The 22,114-nt window shown below is 62.4% G+C and overlaps 1 protein-coding gene across 1 annotated transcript; it reads right to left on the bottom strand.

Moving 5' to 3' along the window:
- Positions 1–434: 434 nt before the first annotated feature.
- Positions 435–19,453, bottom strand: ATP8B3 (ATPase phospholipid transporting 8B3). The gene is made up of 29 exons (XM_064593539.1): positions 18,736–19,453; positions 17,898–17,956; positions 17,241–17,332; positions 16,739–16,852; positions 15,694–15,792; positions 15,409–15,470; positions 14,996–15,068; positions 14,829–14,899; positions 14,461–14,543; positions 13,005–13,163; positions 12,692–12,780; positions 12,020–12,210; positions 11,478–11,948; positions 11,027–11,133; positions 10,893–10,924; positions 10,642–10,798; positions 10,035–10,223; positions 9,845–9,957; positions 8,053–8,217; positions 7,572–7,683; positions 6,637–6,712; positions 6,238–6,355; positions 5,632–6,016; positions 5,329–5,552; positions 3,409–3,492; positions 3,014–3,253; positions 2,677–2,815; positions 2,284–2,411; positions 435–1,220 (listed from the first exon to the last, which is right to left on the bottom strand). The coding sequence occupies exons 1-29, from the start codon at positions 18,822–18,824 to the stop codon at positions 528–530; spliced, it is 4,614 nt and encodes a 1,537-aa protein (XP_064449609.1). The 5' UTR covers positions 18,825–19,453; the 3' UTR covers positions 435–527.
- Between the last annotated feature and the right edge of the window lie 2,661 nt (positions 19,454–22,114).

Raw genomic sequence — 22,114 nt, 5'->3', positions numbered from 1 at the left:
AAAAAAAAATCGTCATTGTTAACCATTGCTGTGCTGGATTTGTTTTGTTTTTCTCCAATAAATTATTTTCTACTCATTCACCTGGACTTGTGTGCTGGCGGAAGGGGGGCGGGGCAGGGGGGCAGGAATGGGGCGCCGGGAGGCGAGGGGAGTCGCCTGGAGCGGAAGGTGGCTCCTTTGAGGCGAAGCCACCGGGCAGCGTGGTTGGGGACGAGGCTGCAGGGCCCAGGGCTGGACCTGACCTCGTGCCCCGGGAGGGCCCCCGGGAGACCCCGGGAGCCGGCGCGGGCTGGAGAAGGGCTGGGGGCCGGGCCGGGGGCTCTTCCTGCAAATCCCCCGCCCGGTCACTAGAGGTCAGTGTGTGGGTTTCTAAAGCGAGGGCAGCCCTAGTTTGGGAAAGAAGGAGCCTCGAGGAGCCCGGGCGGAAGGCGGACCCTGGTTTATTCGCCAAAGAAGAGGACGCCGAGCCTCGTCTTCCGGGGGCGCCCCGTGCGAGCAGGTGCACGGCCCCGGGGCACCGGCGGCCGCTACAGGGACCACAGCCTCCTCCCCGGGCGGGAGGGCGCGTCCGCCGAGGACGCTCCCGGGGCGGGGGGTGCGGGCGGCCCCACGGCCGGGAGCGCCTGGCTGCGCGGCGGCGCCGTGCCCTCCCCGGGCGGCTGCTGCCACTTCTGCCGGCCGCAGGGCCGGCTCCTCCAGGAACGGAGCGCGGCCCTCCACGCCGCCCGCTTGTCCTCCGGCGGCGCCGGCTGGCTCTGCCCCGACGGCTGGCCCCAGGGCTGCGCCGCGCTCCCCGAAGGCAGCGGCTCCCGGAGGGACCCGGACGGCCAGTTCTCGGGGGCAGCCGGGCGTTGGACGGAGGAGCACGGCCTGCCCGCCGTGGCCGTCGAGCTCACCGCGCAGACCGGCGACGTCTCCCCCGAGGCCGCCTTGCCCTGGTGCTGGTGCCTCTTCTTCCCCAGCAGGGACCGCTTCCTGGAGAACCGGAACGACTCCTGCATGCCCGGGGACAGCTCTTCTTCCGACGGGATTGTTTGGTCAGCCAGCATGTCGCTGCTGACCCCCGGCGCCTTCCGCAGAATGGTGCCCTGAGTGATGAGGTCCGCGTAGCCCTCGCGGTGGGAGAAGGCATAGCTGGAGCGCCGGCCGCGCGACCCCCGGTGCAGGTAACGCCCGGGCTCCCCCGGGATCATCTCCTCGCTCGGGGCCTCCTCCTCCTGCTGCAGAGCAGAGGAGAGCCAAGGTCACCAGGCTCCCCCGGCGCCCCGCTGGCTGCTCTCGGCTCACCTGCCCCAGCGGGCACCACTCAGAGCCCTACTTGGCCACCACCGACTGACCCTTCCCTACCGGAGTTGAGCCAATTAAGAGTCCTCTCTGAGACTGATTTTGGACCAACCCATGAGTCCTTCCCCGGGACCTAACCCCGACCAGCCACCAGGGGCCTTGGGTGCCCTCTGGTGGCAAAGCCCGGCCAGGCGCACCTGGACAGCCATGTGTCCGGGGGCGGGGCAGAAGGTGGCAGGTTTCTGGCCATGTCTTGGTCCATTATTCCAGTCAATTCTAGGGCCCATCCCAGCTGCAACCCTCCCTTCTAGATTTGGGTTTTTTCATTGTAGTAGAATACGCATAACACAAAATGTACCATATTAATCATCTCTAAGTGCACAGCTCAGCGTCATGAAGCACACTCACCCTGTCCTGCGAGCACCCCCACCCTCCGTCTCCAGAACGTTCCATCTCCCCACACGGAGACTCTGTCCCCGTGAAGCACGGACTCCCCACCCCCTGCCCCAGCCCCGGCTCCCACCCTCTCCTCTCTGTCTGTGTGGACGGGACTCCTCTGGGGACGTCCTGGGAGTGGGGTCCTGCAGGATGTGTCCTTCTGGGTCTGGCTCCTCTCGCTGAGCCCGGTATCCCCAAGGTCCCTCCACGTCGTGGCAGGTGCCGGGGTCCCTTCCTTCCTGAGGCTGGAGCGTGTTCCCGCGTGGGGATGGACCGCACTGTGTTTACCGGTTCATCCTTCAATGGACACTTGGGGTGCTTCTAAGTCCCTTCGCTTCCCTAAACCATTCCCAAATTGCTCTGTCATCTGGACCCCCAAGCCCCGAACATCTGGGGGTGGATCCTGGGGCCTGTTATTTGGTCCCCCTGAGGGCACTGGGTGTGTGCCGGGGTCTCCATTCCTCCCCCCCCCCAGGCCTGTGTCTTGGAGTTTCTGCTCCCTGCGCAGGCTCTGGCTGAGGGGGTCCCAGGAGTGTGCGATGGGGACCCCAGCCCCCTCACCTTGGGGCCTGCCTTCTTGAGGGCTTGGCAAATGACACGCAGGGCCAGTGTGGGCAGGGTATTTAGTGACACATTCAGCAGGACGACCAGCAGGATGGAGGGGTGTGACAGCACGTTACGGTCAGCATCTAGTGACGGGTCAGGGTCACAGCCCGGCCCCAGGTGGAGCCTCCCCAGAGCCTGCTGGGTGACCCCTCCTCCTGACACCCGACCTCCCACCTCTCCCTCTGCCCCCAGGACACCTTTGTGCAGATGCCCAGAAGGCTCCAACCCCCCTGCATGGCACCCCTGCACAGCTGAGAACACAGAGGCTCGGAGGGGGCACCGCGGGCACTCGGGTGTGGATACACCCCTCTCCGGGGCCCGCCACCCCGCTCCCTGCTGGGGGCTCACACAGAAATGGGAAGTTCTTGGGTGAGATTTGGAAGAGCCAGAAACTCTGGCTGGCCCAAGTTGCAACCACGTAGAAGCAGAGACTGAGGAAAATGGCCAGCACGGACAGGACCGTCCAGTACCTGATGATGAGTATGACCTGAAGAGGGGAGGGAGGATTAGGCCAGTGTGGTGCCAGGAACCCCGGGGCAGGGCTCCATGGGAGTGGGTGGGGGCTGAGTCTCCAGGGTCCACAAAGGCCACCTAAGGCCCCGTGGCAGGGTCACTGAGCGGGGACACCTCAGTGGCTCGTGTCCAAGGCCCCCCTGGGGTGCGACAGGCTGGCGGCCCTGCCTACCTCCATGGTGATGGACAGCAGGCTTGACATGGCCACAACCACAGCGAAAGACTGATAATCGCTGAAGCTGACAGGCCCGGCCAAGTCGTGGCTGACCCATAGGGTCACGAAGAAGTTGACCAGGGAGGTGACTGTGCCGTGGGCGAGGGCCTGGAGAAAGACCCAGTAGTTAAAGAGCTCGTCCTTCTGGCCTGCGATATACAGCTCAGGCAGCTCCAGGCTCCGCTCGGCACTCACGTCCTGGGGGTGGGGCATGGGGGGCAGTGGCAGGCTCTTGGAACCAGGTGGGGAGTTGGGGACAGCCCCACCCCCGTGCCAGGCCCCCCGGGGGGAACTGCAGGGCAGACATGGGAGCATCTCCAGGGAAGGAGGAGACAGGGCCTGGATCTGCTCACCTGCTCAAAGAGACCAATGTAGAGAACAGGGAGTGTGCTGTAGAACAGGTTGAAGAGGGCCAGGAACCAGCCTTCATACAGAGGCTGGTGGGGAGGAGACGGAGGGGGGACACGGTCAGCCTTCAGCCGGCCAGTGGCCAGAGAGAGAAACAAGTCTTTACCCAAGGAGACCCGCCCAAACTAGCTGGACCCCTGGGGAGGCTTCCAGGTGAGCTGGGAGGTCAAGTTATAATGAAGGTTGGCGCTAAACCAGGGTTGGGCTACATGAGGCTTGATGAAGGCTGGAAGATAAAAGGCAGAGAGGAAAAGCGGGGTCCAATTATTGCAAAACTGCACCTCTGAGTCCTTGTTTTAATGGGATGGCTTCGATGTAGAAATACAGGAGGGAAAATGGCTAGAGGATGTGGGGGGTTTGGGTCATTTTAGGTTCAGGGGGATCACTATGTGGAAGAGCCCTCATGGACAAGTAGCTCTCCTGATGATGAATCCAACCCAGTTAACAGAACATGAGCATCAGCTCTGAAAACCACCTTATGTGCATTCTGGTATTGAACAAAAAAAAGTTAAAAATAAGAAATTTTACAAGAATGAAGTTTCTCACTGTTGGAGAAAAGACTCACAAATGAGTACATGGAAAAGGCTAAGCTGAGCCTTGTCCCGTGGGACTGGAATCAGCTGGACTGCTGTGAACTCATAGTTTTTAATATACACAAACATAGAGACGAGGCTGGACAGATTCGGATAAGACAGATACAGTGTGTGTCTCTACAGGGTCAATACGTGTACACTTTGCAGCTCTTGTCAACTGAGAGAGGGATCCGCCAGCATCCCAGTCCCTGCAAGCACACCTAGCACTTAGAGCTTGGTGTCTAACTACCAAGAGCCAGGACTCCTTACAGGAATGGCTGATTCCAGAGCTGCAGCAGGGGAAATACAAAACGAGCGTGGAGCCTCCTACAGCACCAGAAAGTGGGGGTGTACTCAGAGAAGGGCAGGCACATGTCAAAGGGACAAATCAGGGACAATCTGAGCAAAAAGTATACAGTAAAATAAATACCCATGAGTCTACACCGATAGAAGTAAATACTGAATAAATAAATAGAGGAGAAGCAACAGTTCTTCCAGTTAACAAATGTGGGGGGTGGGAAACAAAACAAAACACCTAAACGCTGTCCTGCGAAGATCCAGAACAAAACAGGAAGCCTGCTTTCAACACTGTTATTCAACATTGCACTGGAAGTCCTAGCCAGAGCAATTAGGAAAGAAAAAGAAATAAATGCTATTCAAATAGAAAAGGAAGAAGTAAACCTATCTCTATTTGCAGAGGACATAATTCTATATGCAGAAAAATCCCAAAAGGATCCACAAGAAAGCTACTAGAGCCAATAAACAGATTCAGCAAAGTTACAGGGCACAGACCGGAAATCAAAAACTCACTCGTGTTTCTATACACCAGCAAGGAACAATCCCCAAAGCAAATTAAGAAAACAATTCCACTTACAGAAACATCTGAAAAATATCTATAAATAAAAAGTAAACTGAACAAACAATATATATTTATCTAGGGTGCCTCTGTAAAGCTCCCCCTCAAACCCCTGGGTTTCAGTGACAGGGAGCTCACTCCCTCTCACAGCTGGCTCTTCGCAGACGATTTCCTTCCGCAGGGAAAAATCAGTGCCTGGGACCCTTCTAAAGCTCAAGAGAGCACCTCTCATCTTCGCCATGATACTGCCTAGAGTCCCTGAGTCAGGGACCCAGCCCCCACCCTCTTCCCTTCTCTGGGCTCCTAGCTCTCCCCTCTTGCCCGCTAGAAGGATGGACATCGGCGCATCTGCCCTGCCCTCACTTCAGAGCTCCAGTTTGCCAAATATCCCTGAGAAGGGAGTGGCCGCCGCGCGGCGGAGGTTATGGAAAGCACACCTGGGCGGAGAAGCCGCTGTAGAAGGCGAACCAGATCTGGACCATCATGCAGGCCACCGTCTTGTAGATGAAGTACCGCAGGAACTTGCAGACGCGCATGTAGGCCCAGCGCCCGTGCACCAGTAGCAGCCGCTTCAGGAAGCAGAACTGGGCCAGCACGTAGTCGCTGTTCTGCACCGCCTGCGTGCCCTCCTGACCCGCCAGCCCCACGCCGATGTCCGCAGCTGCGGGGGACACGCAGCCTGTCAGCCCGGGGCGCCCCCAGCCAGCTGCCCCGCCCCTCGCCTGCTGCCTACCACCCACTCTTGATCATGTTGACGTCGTTGGCGCCGTCCCCGATGGCCAGGGTCACCACGCGCTGGTATTTCTTGACCAGCGCCACGATCAAGGCCTTCTGCTTGGGCGTCACCCGGCAGCAGATGACCGCTTGGCACTGGGAGGCCAGCTCCACGAAGGCCCGCTCCCGCCGCACGTCGGGGCTCTCGCTGGTGTTGGAGTCGGTGACCTGGGGCGCCAAGCCCGTGCTCCTCAGCTGGATGCCGAGGGTCCGCCACAGCAGGGATATGCGCCGCGCCCGCAGGAAGTCCGTCCTCTGCTCGTCGGGCTCCTGCCAGGACTCGTCCGCGTCCCTGTTCACCTTGTGGACCAGCGCTCGGGGCTCCTTGCGCAGGGACAGCAGCAGCTGGTCCTGGCCACCGGGGGCAGGGGGCGCATCACTCTGTGTGCACGCCTCCGCTCCGGGAGCGCCCCAGCCGGCCCCTCCTCCCGGGCCTCGCGTCCCAGCGCCAGGCTGGACTTGACCGCGACCCTCCCTTGCTCTGGCCCCGCCGAGAACCATCTCTCTGCTGCTCCTCCCAGCCCCCTCCCCAGTACCAGGGGCTCTGCCGGCGGCCCTGAGCGGACACTGACCAGGAACTCTCCGCTAATGACCATGGCCATCTTGACCTGTGGCAGGAACCGCTTCTTCCGACGGCCCTCGCCACCCCGCACGTTGTTGCTGGTCTCCCAGTAGGCTTCCAGGATGCGACTGTGGGGGCCCAGCGGGGGCTCAGCTGCGCCGGCGAGCACAGGCTTCCCTCCACCCCCTTCCCGGCTGGACCTGGCCCCCCCACCCCCGTGGGAGTCCAGCCAGGCAGAGACTAAGGGCCCTCTGCAGACCCCGGGAGCCACTCTTGGGCCACGGGTGCGACGCCCGCCCCCCGCCCCTCCCCCCCCTTACACGATCTCCTTCTCCAGAATGAGCATGGGTGCAACCCCCGCCCCTCCCCTCCCCCGACCCCCTCCCCCGTCCCGCCCCTCCCCCCTTACACTATCTCCTTCTCCTCCAGAATGAGCATGCTCTCCGAGAGCAGGTGGCACGCAAAACCGATGTTCACCGCTGTCTCTGCAAACCAGCCCGGTTCAACACAGCGGCAGTCCCGCCCCCCGCGGGGGCCACACCCACCCTGCGGGGTAGACCCAGGCCCCCACAATCACATCAGCATGCCCCGCCCCCTGGCCATGAGGATTGGGTCAGAATAAGGCACGTGACTCGGACCAGCCAATGACAGCCAGCCCTGATTTTTTTGGCGGCAGCTCTGAGCAAAAGGGCCCCCACTTTGGTCCTCTGGCCAGCGAGGCTCTTGGAGGAAGGGCGTCTGGTGGCCACGGCCAAGGGGTCATTGGACATGGCATGCCTAGGCCCCATGCGCACTTCTGAGAACCCACAAAAATGACTTAATTTCTTTTAAAATCGGAAGAAAAAAAAGAAAAGAAAAAAGATAATTCAGCTTGGATATTTGTCAGCTGCAAATGTCATTTTAAGTATTTTGTGTGTATACGCCTGGTGCGCACGTAAGTCCTAACGCAGCCCTGCTGGCACACACGGCCAGGGGGCCCCAAAGAACCCGCAGGGGAAAGGAGGAGATTCGGGGCTCGCAGGACCCAAGTCCCTGGGCAACCTCCAGCATGCGCCCCAGAGTTCTCAGAGCCCTGCTTGGCCCATCTATCACACAGGCGTAACAAGGGCCAAACGCTCAGGAAGTGCTCAGCACAGTGCCAACCCACCCCAAGGAGGTGTCGGGGGGCGGGGAGACCCCTGCATTTTGAATGGTTCCCATTTCTCCCCTCCCGGGACAAGGTGGAGGGCAATGCCGAGCCCGGGCACGTGGGACAGGCTGTTGGTGGCACAACAGGCAGGTGAGGAGCTCTCTCCCACCCATCCCCCTTCTCTCTGCGCTGGGCGTGGCCGCCCTGGGACCCACCTTGCTTATCCCCTGTGAGTACCCACACTTTGATACTCCCCTGCTTGAGACACTTGATCGTGTCGCAGACGCCGTCCTGGAGTCTGTCCTCAATGGCCGTGACTCCCAGCAGCTGGGGGGTGGGGTGCAGGGGGCAGGAGGCAGACTGAGTGGGGACTCGGCTCCCTGGCAGGGGGGGGTGCAGGGGGCAGGAGGCAGACTGAGTGGGGACTCGGCTCCCTGGCGGGGGGGTGCAGGGAGCAGGAGGCAGACTGAGTGGGGACTCGGCTCCCTGGCGGGGGGGGGTGCAGGGGGCAGGAGGCAGACTGAGTGGGGACTCGGCTCCCTGGCGGGGGGGGGGGGTGCAGGGGGCAGGAGGCAGACTGAGTGGGGACTCGGCTCCCTGGCGGGGGGGGTGCAGGGGGCAGGAGGCAGACTGAGTGGGGACTCGGCTCCCTGGCGGGGGGGGTGCCGGGGCCCCGGCCCTCCAGGCTCTGCACACCTGGAGGCCCTGCTCCATCTCCTCGTACACCTGGTGCAGGGCGTGGGCCCGGTTCTGCAGCAGGATGCCGGCCTCCTGGTGCCGCTGACACCACTCCTGATACACATCCTCGTCCACCTCCTTATAGGCCAGGCACAGGGTCCGCAGGGTCTGCTCAGCAAAGGACTGGCGGCAAGGGGCCGGGTGGGCCCTGGCACCACCCTGTCACCAAACACCCTGCCTCCCTGACACTCCTCCAGCCCTTCTCCCTGCTTGGGTCCCCCAAACCTTGACCCCCGACCACCGCCTAGGCCCCCCCCCCCCCGCCCATGCTCGGCTCTGTCTGGCCTCCACACCTCTGCCCCTGCCCTTCCTCCTGCCAGGAACACCTCCCTTGGCTTCGCATGGCAACTTCTAGCTGTTCCAAAGACCCTCCCTTCCCCAGTCAGGGCCCCTGCAGCCCCGGACCCTCCCTCTGGTCCCTCGACTTAGGAATGTCTGGACCCCACACTCTGCCTCACTTCTCGAGGGGCCTCTTGGGGATGGGGCGGGAACAGGAAGGATCATGTGGGACTCCGTCTCCAGGCCCCCCAGGAGAACACCCGCTCACCTCTGGGACACCCCAAGGAAGGTACTCCTCATGGCTCCTTACTTTCTGCCTACCCACCCCCCACCCTGCCCCAGGTTTTCTGCCCCAGTGGGCAGCCCCAGGTCTCGCTTTTGTTCTTGACTGGAGGTGGGTCTGAAAGGCCGGGCTTGGGCACAACAGGGGTTCCTTGCACATCCGAAGAACCAGACAGGCCTTCGCTGCTCTTGTGCCTCAGTTTACCTATTTGTTCTACAAGGCAGTTGAGCCAAGCCATCTTGCCGAGCTCCTGGGCTCCGTGTCATTATTCTGTATGCATTTCCCCAGCTCAGAGTCACAGATCAGAGGCCGGCCCCCCAACTCCCTCCTCCAGCAGAGTTCCACACCACCCCCCACTCCCAGCAGAGCAGGGCACTATGGGAAGCTCCAAGTGGAGGGACGCAGGACTTTCTTTCCATAAACACCCCCATTGGCCCCTGGGCTAGGTGATGCTGGAGACCTAGCAAAGCCCTTAGGAAGCCCTATAGGGTCAGGGCTGGGCCAGAGAGAGGACGCCGGACATGACATGACAGCCCTATGTTATGGCTGGGGCAGGAAAATCTCCTTGGAGGTCATCTTGCATCTGAGGCTTGAGGACTAGAAGATCCTGAGTGACAGAGTGGAGGAAGGCATTCCAAGCAGAGGGGTTATATGTGCAAAGGTCTTGAGGCATCATCTGAGCATGGGGCAAATTGCAAGCCAGAAATTGGGGTCCTGGGAAATCCCCTGGGGGCAAGGAGATACCAGGCTAGAGAGACCAGTAGGAGACAGACAGATAGAGCCTCAACAGCTGGGTGGAGGAGTTTGGGCGCCACCCATGGAGCAAAAGACTTGAGGCAAGGAGGGCTGAGCATGTCTTAAAACCCAGGCCTGGCTAGGAGAAGGGGGGCAGTGTCCAGGGCCAAAGTCCAACCACAGGGTGTCCTTGTGTGACTTAGAAAAAGATGTCCCCTCTGGACAGATACAGCTTAGAGTTCAGCTCCTTCCCAGCCGTGTGTGTTGGTGTGTGTGTGCACACGTGCGCAGACACGGGGGGTTGTGCAGTGCACAACCTGGACAACTGTACACGGCCAGCCTTGGTGCGTGCCCTTTCTCTGCGCACTCTCCTCCTCTTCCCCCTCTCCCTGTCCCTGTGCCCTCACCTCCTGCCCCCTGCCCCCCACAGCCTCTCCTCCCACAGGGACTCACAGCCAAGGCCTCCTCTGTGGTCCACTCTTTCATGCCTTTCTTGCACAAGCGTTCAAAGATGACCACGTCAGCGCCCTTGGTGTAGAGGTAGATGGAGCCCTCGGGGTTGCGGACTGCAGAGGGAGAGGCCTGGCTGCCCACATGCTCTACCCTGCCGGCCCACCACACTCTCCCCTGCACGGACACTTACCCAGCACTGACATGCGCTTGCGTATGCTGTTGAAGTCCATCATGGCCAGGACCTGGTACACCCGTTCCTCCCCCAGCTCCATCACCGTGATGCTGTCCTGTGTGCGCGCCAGGAACACGTAGCCGAAATTCCGGGCTGCCGTGACCAGCGCCTCCTCATCGGGGGATGCGGCCTGGTACACCAGCTGGTCTGGTCAGAGAGGGAACCACGGGGTGGGAGGGCGCCTTCCCTGGAGCTTGCCCTCCATCAGGACCCGCCACTCATCTATGGCAGGTCCCACGTCCGTCTCCAGAGCACAGGGGAGGAAATGGGCCCAGTGGACAGTCAGCAGACGTTTATGGGACGGTGGTCTCCTGGGCTGGTATGACCTCTCAGCCCCGTAAAAGAAGGGGGGTGCTTGGGCCCCGGTCTGAAGGGCCTCTCCCTCCCAGCAAGAACAGATCTCGAGTCACAGGCCTGGACACCCCGAGATCCAGAAGAGGCAGGGCTTGGGACAGTGAGAGGAGCCCTGGTGATGGGGCTGGGCAATCTCTAAGGCCAGGGGAGCATGTCAGGGGCCCCGGGGCCTGAGCACCCTCCCAGGCGGGGAGAGGGTGGCCGCACTCACTGTCCTTCTCCTGCACCATCACGGTGTGGCAGATGGCCAGCAGGCGCCAAAACTCCCGCACCATCTTGTCCTCATTGTCCCGAACAGCGCACATGAGCTTCGCATTTCGGTAAAGAAACTTCCCATCGGCAAATTTGTTCCAGAGGTAGGGGTTCTCCTGTGTGGTGGGGTGAGGGGCAGGTGGGTTGTGGGCGCGTCCCTGATCGCCCCTGCCCCCCACCGTCCAGCACTGCAGGGTGCCAAGGGCTCACCTTACGTGGGGTCTCCTCCTCTTCATCCGGGCCTGGGGAAAGACCCCCTCCCATCAGGCCTCAGCTCTCCTGGACCCACGGGGATCCCACAGCCCCCGATCCCCACTGTCAGGCTTCCTGGGGCCACTGGATACAGCGGACAAGCTGGGCCTGGGGCTCTGGACCCGACACCCCAAGCAACCAAGGACCCCCCGCCTCAGCTCTGCCTTCCGCAAAGGAGGCCAAGAGGCAGCCACAGCTCCTGGGGGTCCCAGGGACAGCCAAGGGCAGAACGCAGCCTCACGGAGCGTGTACTGTGTTTGATCTCTTCAAGGTTCTCTTCTTACAACTTGGACTTCGCTGCCTACTTTGGAAAAATTGGTGGTTCCACATAAAAACCTGGGTCCTCAGCCCTTCTAGAAACATCAGAAGACCCGGCTGGGGGTAGATGCTGTTCGCCACAGACCCCGCTGCTCCCTATCGCCCCTCGGGCCTGGGCTGAGGGTGGGGTGGAGTTTCCAGGAGGGCATGGGCCCGTTCCTGTCTCCCCCAGACCACCCGGGCGGGCCCTCTCTCACCTCCTGGTCTCCACGTGCCCTAGTTTACGACAAGGACGGATGAGGCCCCGCCCACCACTGTTCGTGGTCTCTGAGCTGACAGTGGCTTTCCGGTTTCCAAACGACTGGGAGGAAACCGAGAAAGACTTCTCTCGTGACACCTGGAAATGCTGGTGAGTGTCCACGCGGAAGGTTTGTTTGTGAAAACCCGAAGAAGAGTCCTGTCCCGCCGTGGGGCAGGTGTGAGGACAGCGGACGCCGGCCCGGAGGCAGGGCAGACTCCTGGGCGCTGCAGGGGGCAGGGGACCCACCGTAGATGACACCCCCGATGCAGCATTTCTTGAAGGTCATGACGTTCTGGGTGAGGGTGCCGGTCTTGTCTGAGAAGATGTACTCCACCTGGCCCAGCTGGTCGTTGAGGCTAGTGCTGCGTGCCTTGGCGGGCTCGTCCCGCGGCGCAGAATACATGTGCACATCCCAGTTGATGAACATGCTGTTCCCCAGGTAGATGAATTCGACCCTGCAACGCACGCCGGTCACGCCCGATCCCCCCACTCTGACAGAAGGGCGGGGGTGGGCGGCCTGACTCACATGATGAACATGGCCATGGGCACCATGACGCTCAGCAGGATGAGGAAGCCCCAGAAGATGAGGAAGGTCTCGGTGGCCACGCTGTGCAGGTCCTTGGAGGGCACGTAGTGGTGCTTGGCCTTGAACTCCTTCACCTTGAACCAGAAGCCGAAGCTCAGTGCCAGGGAGATCAGCACCAGGGACACGAAGATCTGCGGGGAGGGAGGGTGGCGGTGGAGCAGGCGCAGGTAGGGAGCCCCGGGCGGCACACGAACACGCCGGGGACCCACCAGCAGGGCCGTGAGGATGGCCCCCTCCCCAGCCAGCCCTGTCCACGGGCCCAGCAGAGGGGGCTGGGGGCCAGGGGGGCCTGCAGGTGGCTCTCATGAGGCCTTGTGGCTGCTATTAAATTATTATTACGATAACTTCAAAGGAGATAAAGTTAATTAAGCCAAAAGTTAAGGACCATTAACTGTCAGTGGAAGGGAGGCAAGCATTTCATTGCCTCCTGCACATCTGGAGAACATCCAGATCAACATTTACTTCCTAAGGACATTCCTACTTGACTGTTGCCTCACAGGAAGACTCTGGCCCACAGGCCTGTCCTGGGATCAGGCTGTGCAGCCTGCACAGCGGGGGCGTCCCCTCCCCCTCCTGCCCCCTCCCCGGGCGCCCAGGGCAGGGGCCCCTCACCAGCATCACCAGCCTGTTTATCAGATGGTCTATCTTGGTTCTCTTCAGATGGATCTTGCCACAGTTCTTCATTATCTTGGTGTCGAAACCTGCAGGGTTTGCGTCCACTCACCCCTGCGCCCGTCCATCTGCTCGCCCCCCCTCCCCCTCCAGCCGCCCCCACGTCCGTCCACCTACATCCAGCACCCTGCACACGACACTCCCTTCTCCAGCCGCAATGAGGGTGCTTGCTGGCTCTGCCGGGCCTGGCCGGGGACCTCCTGCCCATGACTGCGGAGCCCCCACCGCCCCCCGCACACCCCAGTGGCCGTACCAGCATAGATGACCATCCCGTAGCAGGTGTCCGTGTTCCGGACCCTGCAGCCGCGCAGAAGCACGTTGCCGCTGTCCAGGGGGTGCTTCCTGCCGCCCCACTCCAAGCACCCCACAAAGTGGTGCATCCGGCTGTTGGGCTCCTCGCACACCACCTTGCCTGTGGGCCAGGGGGCGGTCAGGGAGCCACCCAAGCAGGGGGCCACCATCACGGGGCCTGCACCGGCCCACACTTGCCCCACTGGCCTCACGGCTCCTCAGACAAGCCCTCCCCGCGGAGCCCCCTGCTCATGGGTATGACCCCGGCACATCACTGGGCCTGGTGTCACTGATGTCTGTGAGCTCCGTAGGAGAAGGCGCCAGCCTCGTCTCAGTCACACTGAGGCCCCAGAGCCCAGCCCCGCCCCTGGCATACAGTAGGTGCTCAGGAAACCTTTGAGGAGGGGAAGAAGGAAAGGACACCTACATCCAGCACCCTGCCACCACAGGGGACAAATGCAGGGCACTCTTCTGCCACCACCTGCAGTGAGTGAGTATCTCCAGCCCCACTTCTGTTTGAGAAACTACACTCGGAGTCACAGGCTGGCCCGGGGCAGGGTCAAAATGACAATGAGTTGTGGGCTGGGGCCCTGGGAGGGAGCAAGCCGGGGGGCCACAGGCCTGCTCCAGCTCCGAGAGCCTGGGTTTGTCCTCAGTGTAGAAATGGCAGGCCTGGCGGGGGGGCAGGGGAGCCAAGGGGCAAGCCCGCTCCTGCCGTCACCTCTCCAACCCAGGCTCCTCCTCTGAAAGATGGGCCACGCCTTGCAGGAGCCCTGCCTGGGGCAGCCGGGGCAGGTGGGGGCCTAGAGGGAGGTGTCCGGACTGGTGCAGCCACCCTCCACACAAGCCAGCCTTGTCCCTGGATATCGTGACAGACAGGCAACCAGCCCAGGACACAGATTCTGCTCCAGGACCCACTGGAGTGATGTGCCTTTGCCACAAGCCAGGAAAAAAATCAAGCATCCCCTGGCTGGGGCACGACGAACACCAACTGTGTCCACAGCTACGGAATGTCTTGCTTTCCAGGCAGAAAATAAGAAACGTCAAGGACTCCCTGTCCCGTGGGCTTTGCCACCGCACGTAGGTCGTGAGCCCACGTCCACAGACTGCCTTTTCGATTAAACAGCCAAACGTGTTTGGCTTTCAGCGGCCGTGCGTTACAAGTGAGACGTAATGCCCGATAAAATGCTGCCCTTCGTACTGTTGACAACAGGGAACGGCCCAGCGCTTACGTCGTTTGAGAGGACGAGAAACAGGCCCAGGGCAAGCCCACCTCTTAAAGGCCGTCCTGGCCCCCAACGCCCCCTAGACACCCCATAACCGTCCCCCAAGCCCAACAAGGTGGGGAAATTTTGCACCCACTGCACAGAGGGGCAGATGGAGGCCCAGGAGGGGCAAACGGGTCTGCTGCCTCTCACCTTGGAAGGAAGCCATGTTCCTTATATTGGTCAGCTCGAGGTGGGTGACCAGCGGGGCCTGCCTGAACTTCAAGTTGGTCTCCCTGGTGATGAGATGGGGAGCTAAGCACCTACTGTGTACCACCTGCCAACCAGGAGGCTGAGGCCCAGAGGGCAGGGCCTTGCCTCACTTCCCGCGTTCAGCGTGGCCGCACGCGGAGCACACCAGGGCCTCCAGGAAGGTCGGCGTGAAGGGGGGTCCCTTGCTCGGGGCTAATCTTACTGGCCCTGCCGGCTTGCAGGCGCCCCACGAGTGTTCATGGGGCGAATGACCAGAATTGGCTCTTGCACCCAGAGCCCCAAACCCCTAGTGATGAGCCCCTGCTCACCCATCAATGTCTGCGGTCTCCACGTAGCACAGACTGCTGGGCTCCGTGCTGGCCAGCAAGAGCAGGTCGGCCTGGGGTGGGGAGGGGGTCACGAGGAAACAGCACTGTCAGGGGGCAAGAGGCAACGGAGCAGGGAGCCGCCCTCCCCCTGGAGCCCACCCACTCACCGGGACGATGTTGTCTCTGTGCAGACACACCAGGTCTCCCACTCGCAGGTTCGCCCATTTCTTCCACAGGAAGCTGCGGTGGTGGGGGCGGTGGCGGGTGTGAGAGGGGGCCCCTCCACGCCCAGCCTTGGCCACCCCCAGCTCAAAGAGCAGGGCTTCCCACCGGCAGCTGCCCGCCCCCAGTCCTGCCAGAGGGCCGGCCTTCACTGACCCCCCACTACCTGGTCCCTTCCAGGCCCTCCCCCCTCACCCCTTTAGACCCTCAGCCTCCGCCCCCACCGCAGGGCCCATCCCAGGCTTGATAGACAGTAGCCATTTAGGAAGGGCAGGCCGGGTCCCATGGGACTCAACCAGGTACTCCTCCCTGTCGCACCCCCCTCCCCCGCCACCGCCCTCGGGGTCACGGGCCTCACCTCTTCCCCACCAGGATCTGGCACGGCCTGTTGTTGACGATCCTGTCACTTCTGTGTCGCCCCTGGGCTGACGGGGGGCGGGGGGGGCGGGTCAGAGGGACGGCCCCACCCCCAGCCAGGCCCCCAGGCCCCCCAGGTAAGGGCTCAGGTGCAGAGCAAGCCGTCCACACGGGCGTCTGTCCAGAGCGCGCGGCGTCAGCAGCAGGAGGCAGATTCTGCTTCCACCCGTGTGAGTGCCCTCCCCCCACACCCGCCCCCACGCCACACACCCCCAACCACACTTACGATGTCATCCACCAGGTCTCGGGTGGCCCGGATGATGAGGAGGCCCATGAGCGGGGCAAAGAGACTGAACCAGGGCAGCGTGGAGATCTCGGGGAAACCCTGACGTGGCGGGTGGGTCATGCCAGTCCGTCCCCCAGGCACCACCCTGACCGCCTCCCCCTGCCCTCCCACCAAGCACCCCCAGCCTTCCAACCTGGCTTCCTGGGTCCACCTGCTGACCACCTCAGCCCAGGGCCAAACCTCAGGACTGGTCCTTCTCCAGAACTTCTCCCCAGCACACTCCTCCTCCCCTCCATGCCCAGCTCCCATGTCACCTCCTCCAGGAAGCCCTCTCAGCCCAAGCTGTTCCCTCCTCGGGGCCTTCACGCTCACTGTTCCCCTCCCAGTAACCCTGCTCCTCCCCATCAGCTCCTCCAGTGGCCCATAGACCAGCCTGGGTGGGGAGTCCTTGTCCCCATCACTGGTGCCCACCACGTGGTGTGATGTCACCTCACCAGTCCCCAAGCCACCTGAAAACAGGTGTCAAGGTCACTGCCAGGTCCCCGATGCCTAGCATAGGACCCGCATGCAGTAGGTGCTCAATAAGTTTTTATTGGATCTTTATTCAGAACAGAATGAGATGCTGGGTGAGGGTCAGGGTGCTCTGGAAACTGCCCCCCCCCCCGCCCTGCTGAGAGAGGGAGGTGCCCATGCCCAGACCACCCAGGCAGTGGGAAGTGGCCCGGCAGGTTCTGAGAACATGCTCTTGACCCCTGCTTCCTCCTTGCCCTCTGGGGTCAGCTCCTTGGACCTGAATGAGCCGTGCATGCACCTTCATCATTCAACATACATTGAGCACCCCTCTGTGCCAGGCCCCGCCCTAGGCAGCAGGGCCCCAGCGATGAGTGTGGGAGCCAGACATTGACCCACTAAGCACCCAGACAAGAGCACAGTTAAACTGCCCTGGGTCTACAGAACCCTGGGGCAAGGGATGTCAGGGAGGGCCCCTGGAGAAGGCAACGTGAGCGGGGGGCTGACCCCTGGGGCTGCCCCCACCCTGCCACACCTGGAGAATGATGATAAAAAGGAAGTAGAGGTTGGAGATGCGGCAGAACTGCCCACACAGGTTCAAGGGCAAGAAGGAGAAGACGTTGTACTTGGCAGTGTAGATGACATTGCTCTGGAATGAAAGCCGGCACGGCATTGCAGCCCAGGCCAGGGGCCCCCCCACCTACCCTGCCTGCCCTCTGGCTGCCACCAGCATTGGCTGAACACCTGCTGAATGCAAGGTCTTGAGCCCGAGTTCACTGAGTGCCTGCTGAATGCCAAGCCTTAAGCTGGCATTTCTGAGCCCCACTGGGTGCGAAGACCCACGGGGCAGAGCCACGGCCCCTGTATTCCCTAGAGTGAGACACATGCAAGGGGTTTGGGGTCCAGCCCCATGGACGTACTGCACTTTCAAGGGTTCTCAGGAACTCGTCACAGTGCGAGGCTCCAGCCCTCAGGGTTAACGTGGGGGTGCGGGGTGCTGTGGGGGAGGCCGGCGCCGTGAGACCGGGGCTGCCCACCTTATACTTCTGCCTCTGCCAGCACAGGAAGCTCTTCTTCTTGAACTGGCTGTTGTGGGCCCTGCTGTTGGCTTTTACCTCCCAGGTGAATGCTGAAGCCAGAGTGAGCAGGGCATCGTGCAGGGCCGCGGACAAACACAGGCTAACGACACCCCAGCGGAGGGCTAATGGGCCCCCAGGGGACCCAGCACTGGGGACACTCAGTGGGCAGGGTGGGGACACTCAGCGCATGGCCAGGGAGCCGGTAAACAAACAGGATGGCCCCTGCAGCCCCGCCTCCCCCCCCCGAGCCCCCAGGAAGCTTGCCAGGAGCCAGAGGGAATCCGAGCAGTGGGCCCTGGCCTGGGCCAATCCCCAGGCTGGGCCACCCTGGGCCACCACCTAGGCTACAAGAACAGGCTCTGGGAGACCCATTTACACCCATTCAGTCTACAGAGGAGGTAAACTGAGGCCCAGTGATGGGCTCCAAGGTGATGGGCTGCAGGCCCTGAATCCCAATCCGGCATTCAGTCATCAGGTTTGGGACTATTTATAACCCAACAAGAGCCCTACACTGGGCCTGTGTGTGGGTTTGGGGGAGCCTCCTCAGTCCCCCCACCTCAGCCACTACACTTTGTGATGCCCCTTCGCCCCCTCGCCCAGACTCAGGACACGCACCTGTGTTCTTCTCCTCCTCGAGGTCCTCTCGGTAGGAGAGACTGCCCATGCTGGTGGGGCTGTGGGGAGAGGGCCCAAAGTCACACCAGGGGCCCAGCCCTTGCTGGACCATCGTCCCATCCTCTGCGCTCCTGGGGACTCACGGTCTGAGAGTGGGCCCTCTAAACTGTCACCTCCCACGACCACCAGCCACTGGCTGTGTCCTTCTCCGGGTGTCCTCAGGCCCAGTGGGGCCCAGGCTAACCCCCAAACCTACAACGGCCTCACATCCCACAGCCCCCAAGCTAGCAACCTGCCTCGTCTTCCCGCATTAGAGCCCAACCCCTAGGAGGAAGGGTTCCCTCTCTGGCCACTGCTCCCCACCCCATCACCTCTCCCGGTATGCCCACACCCACCCCTTCCCTGGTTGTCCTGCGCCCCCTCCTGCCCCAATCCCCAGAACCACACACATGCTCAGCCCACTTAGGTGCTCCATCAGTGTTTGTTGACTGACTAAGTGGGGCCCCACGGTTATATGTTAGATCTGGAAGGGTGTATATGAGGGTCAAGCTCTTCAGAGAGGTCTGGGCGTGGTCTTGGGGCAGCTGACCGCGATGGGGAAGATGGGGGCAGACACCGCGCCTTCTACGAGCCTGGAACGCTCCCACCATCCAGCTCGTGCTTGACTGTTGCCCTCCCATGCCAGGAACTTGAGTCTAACCAGGGGACCCTCAGCAGTTCCCCATGTGACCCTCCACCCCCCCAAGCACGCAGCAGCTCCCCGCCTCCCGGAGCCCCTGAACGGCTGTTTCTTCCACCGCGAGTAGCTTTGCCCAAAGCCTGGCCGGTGCCTCCTCACCCTTCCGGTTTCAGCTCATACTTCTCAGACCATCCACGCTCGTTCAGGTGCCTCCTCTGGGCTCCCCCTCTACCTGGAGCGTCCCCCATCCCAGGTCTGATCCCCCCTCTCTCCTCTGCTTCTCTCCCTGTCGGGGCTGCCTGCTGAAGTCAAACTTTCAGGGCTGGCCTCTGAGTCAACAGCGTCCCCAGGCCCCGAGGGGGAGGACCTGGCTCAGAGCCGGTTCCGTTGCTCCCGGGAGCCCGAGCTGGGCCAGTGCCCATTCACCAAATGAGGAAAAGTGAGGCCCGGGGTGAGCGAGGCTTAGCCAAGCGGGACCCAGAGGCCGGGGAGACCCAGCGGGGGGCGGATGGGGCCGGAGGGCAGAATCCACTCCAAGTTCGTGTGGGGGCAGAAGACGCCCCCTCCCCCAGTGCTGGCTCCCCCTGCCTCCCCACGTCCAGCTCATCAGCAGCCTCGAGCATCCGGCAGCGGCGGTGGCCAGACGCCGGAGCCCCCCTGGACGGGAGGCCTGGGTCCACAAGACCCCGGGCGCTGCGGCTCCCCCACTGGACTCCGCCCCGCGCGAACCTCCAGCGACGCCCGCCGCGGCCGCCGCGACCTCACACCCTCAGGCTGGGCGGAGGCCAGAGAGGGTGCGCGGGCGCCCGGGGACACACAGCAGCGGGAGCGCCGCCGCTCACCTGCGCGGGCCGGGCCGGGCCGGGCGGTCCGCGGGTGGCCGGGGCGGCGGACGTGGCGCAGCTGTTAGCCCGGTGCCAACCGGCCTGAAACGGGCGGCACGGGCGCGGCGCGGGAGGGGGCGGGCCCTTCTAAAACTGGGCGGGGCCCGGGCCGCCCCGGGAGGCGGGGCGTGGCGCGGGAGGGGGCGGGCCCTTCTAAAACTGGGCGGGGCTCGGGCCGCCCTGGGGGCGGGGCCTCCTACAGCTGGGCGGGCCCGAGGGGCCGGAGGCAGCCCTGGGGGCGGGCTATGTAAATGATGGTACCGGAGGGGGCGGGGCGGCTTTGTAAGCCTGGCCGGGGCGGGGGCCGCCTGGGGACGGGGTTCTGCAAGTGGGCGGGCCCCGAGGGGCGGGCGAGGCGGGGCGGAGCCTCACGGAGAGGGCCAGGTGGAACCTGGGGCGGTCTCTGCAGTGGTGCCAGCCAGAGGAGGGGCGGGCCCAGATCCAGGGTTGGGGCTTTGCAAGGAGTTGAGGGGTGTCAAGGTAGGGGTAGGCTGGGGAGGGCCAGTGGGCGGGGCCTTGCACAGCAGGCGCAGAGTACTAATGGGCCTGTAATTTAGGCGCAGGGTCTCGGTAGGGTGGATTGGACCTGGCCATGGTTGGACGGGGGGGGGGGGGGGGGGGGGGGGGCCAGAGTGGGGCTAGGAACACAGGAAAGCCGCACAGGCGATCACAGGTCTAAGCTGTGTGCCTGGGTTGTCCCTCACTCATCCTGTACCTGTTTAATGAGCACCTTCCTACAGGTGTAGTTTTGGGCCAGGGCTGGGGAGGACGTTACAGGAAGCCCACGAGGTTCTGGCCCGTGTGTGCTCACCCAGCGGGCGGCCAGGGCTCCAGGGGCCTTCCTGAAGGTGACAGGCGTGGGAGACAGCCATAAGGCAGGGTCATCGCCAGGCCCCAGAGGTGGGCAACTTGAGCCAGGGCGGGAGGGGCTGCTGACTCTAGGGCCTCCCTGAGTGGGGTTCAAGGGAAGGGGCAAACTCGGGAGGGCAGAAGAGATGATTGAGCGCTGTCTTTCCTATTTTCACTTTTAGAAACCGTCTGAAGTGTGGAAATTAGGAAGGTAGTTGGTACTTTCCCGCCTTTTCTGCACTTTCCCACCCTCACCACCCTTCCCTCTTAGTCCTGGGATCCCTCCCTCTGGCGCATTCCTGATCCAACAGACCTGGGACCTGCACCTGATTCCATGCCCCAGCCTCCCGTCTCTGCCTGGGGCCTGGAGCCCTTCACAGCAACACCTGTGAGCAAATGTTGGGTGAATGAATGAGTGGGTGATGGTGTGGTGAGGACAGCACAGAGGATGTGACCTCCACCATCAGGGCGGCAACCCCCCGACTCCTTGTTCCTCGGAAGCCTGGTCTGCACACCCTCCTTGGCCTGGGGAGGGGAGAGCAGGTAAACCTCCCATTTATTCATTCACTCAACAAACACCCAGCCCCGTCCCCGTGGTTAATGGGAAAGACCCTGGGGTGGTGGTGGTGGTGGCGGGGGGGGGGGGGGGCGCTGGCACAAATTGTTCTAATAGTCTTTAGGAGAGACTTTGCTGGGTCCGCGAACCCCATTCCCTCCCTGGGATTTGCAAAGGCCCTGCAGCCTCCAAGAGTCAGCATCTTTGGCCAGCTGAAAGCTTGCACTCCTCCTCCCGGTCTCCCTGGGGGCTCAGTATGCTCTGGGGAGGCAGACACCACCAGAAGCACAGAAACAGGGGGCACCTGGGTGGCTCAGTCAGTGAAGGGTCCAACTCTGGATTTCAGCTCAGGTCTTGACTTCAGGGTCCTGGGATCCAAGCGCTGCGTCGGGCTCCACGCCAGGCGTGGAGCCTGCTTGAGATTCTCTCTCTCCCGCTGCCCCCTCTCCAAACAAAAACAAAAACACAGAAACCGGCCATGCCATTTATTTAGGAAACAACTACTTATTTACACAAGAGGTGGGAGAAAGTCAAACGGTCACAAGAACGTCAGGGGGACACAACAGTGGCTGGGTCAACACTCCCCCTGGAGGGCCCCCCCGGATCCAGAGGCAACCAGTCCTTGGCAGCGATGGCCCAGGACACCTTGGGGGCAGAGGCTGCTGTGTCCTCAGCCTGGGACCCTGCTCTCTGGGCCTGCAGCAGAAGCTTGACAGAGAAGCAGGGGGCCTCCTCCAGGCAGCCCTCCCTCCAGCACCTGTGTTCCTGCCTCCAGACCTAGGGCACTCGGGTACCTGCCCCTCCACGAGGTTACTTCTGGCTTCACTTCCCATTATAAATGAACTAAAGGTGGAGACCCGAGCAGCCCCGGCCCGTCCACCCCAAGAGGCACCGTAATTCACAAAGCCGCCAATTCCATCGCTGGGCGTTGTGCACACGAGCATGTCCTGGGAGCAGCAAACAGGCACACGGCGGTGAGCGGCCACCCTTCCCTTTCCACGGAAGCTTCTCAGACACGCAAGGCACAGTGGCTCTCCGGTCCCACCGGGACCCTCCACACCCAGCCCCCCACCCCCCAGGCCAGCAAGGTGGACCCCACTCACAGGACATGGTTGCTGCCTCCACCATCACAGCACCCCCAGGGCTCCAGGTCTGCATCCCCAGGCCAGGCTGGCAGGCCCGGGGACGGCTCGGGCACCGGGGACGGCTCTCAGGAAGATGAACAAGGGTGTGCTGTTTCCCCAGTTAG

The sequence above is a fragment of the Mirounga angustirostris genome, unplaced genomic scaffold (genome assembly GCF_029215605.1).
Source record: "Mirounga angustirostris isolate CCGP_5_RB_7025 unplaced genomic scaffold, mMirAng1.0.hap1 SCAF_1, whole genome shotgun sequence".
NCBI lineage: Eukaryota > Metazoa > Chordata > Mammalia > Carnivora > Phocidae > Mirounga > Mirounga angustirostris.
This window is presented reverse-complemented; position numbering and strand designations above follow the sequence as displayed.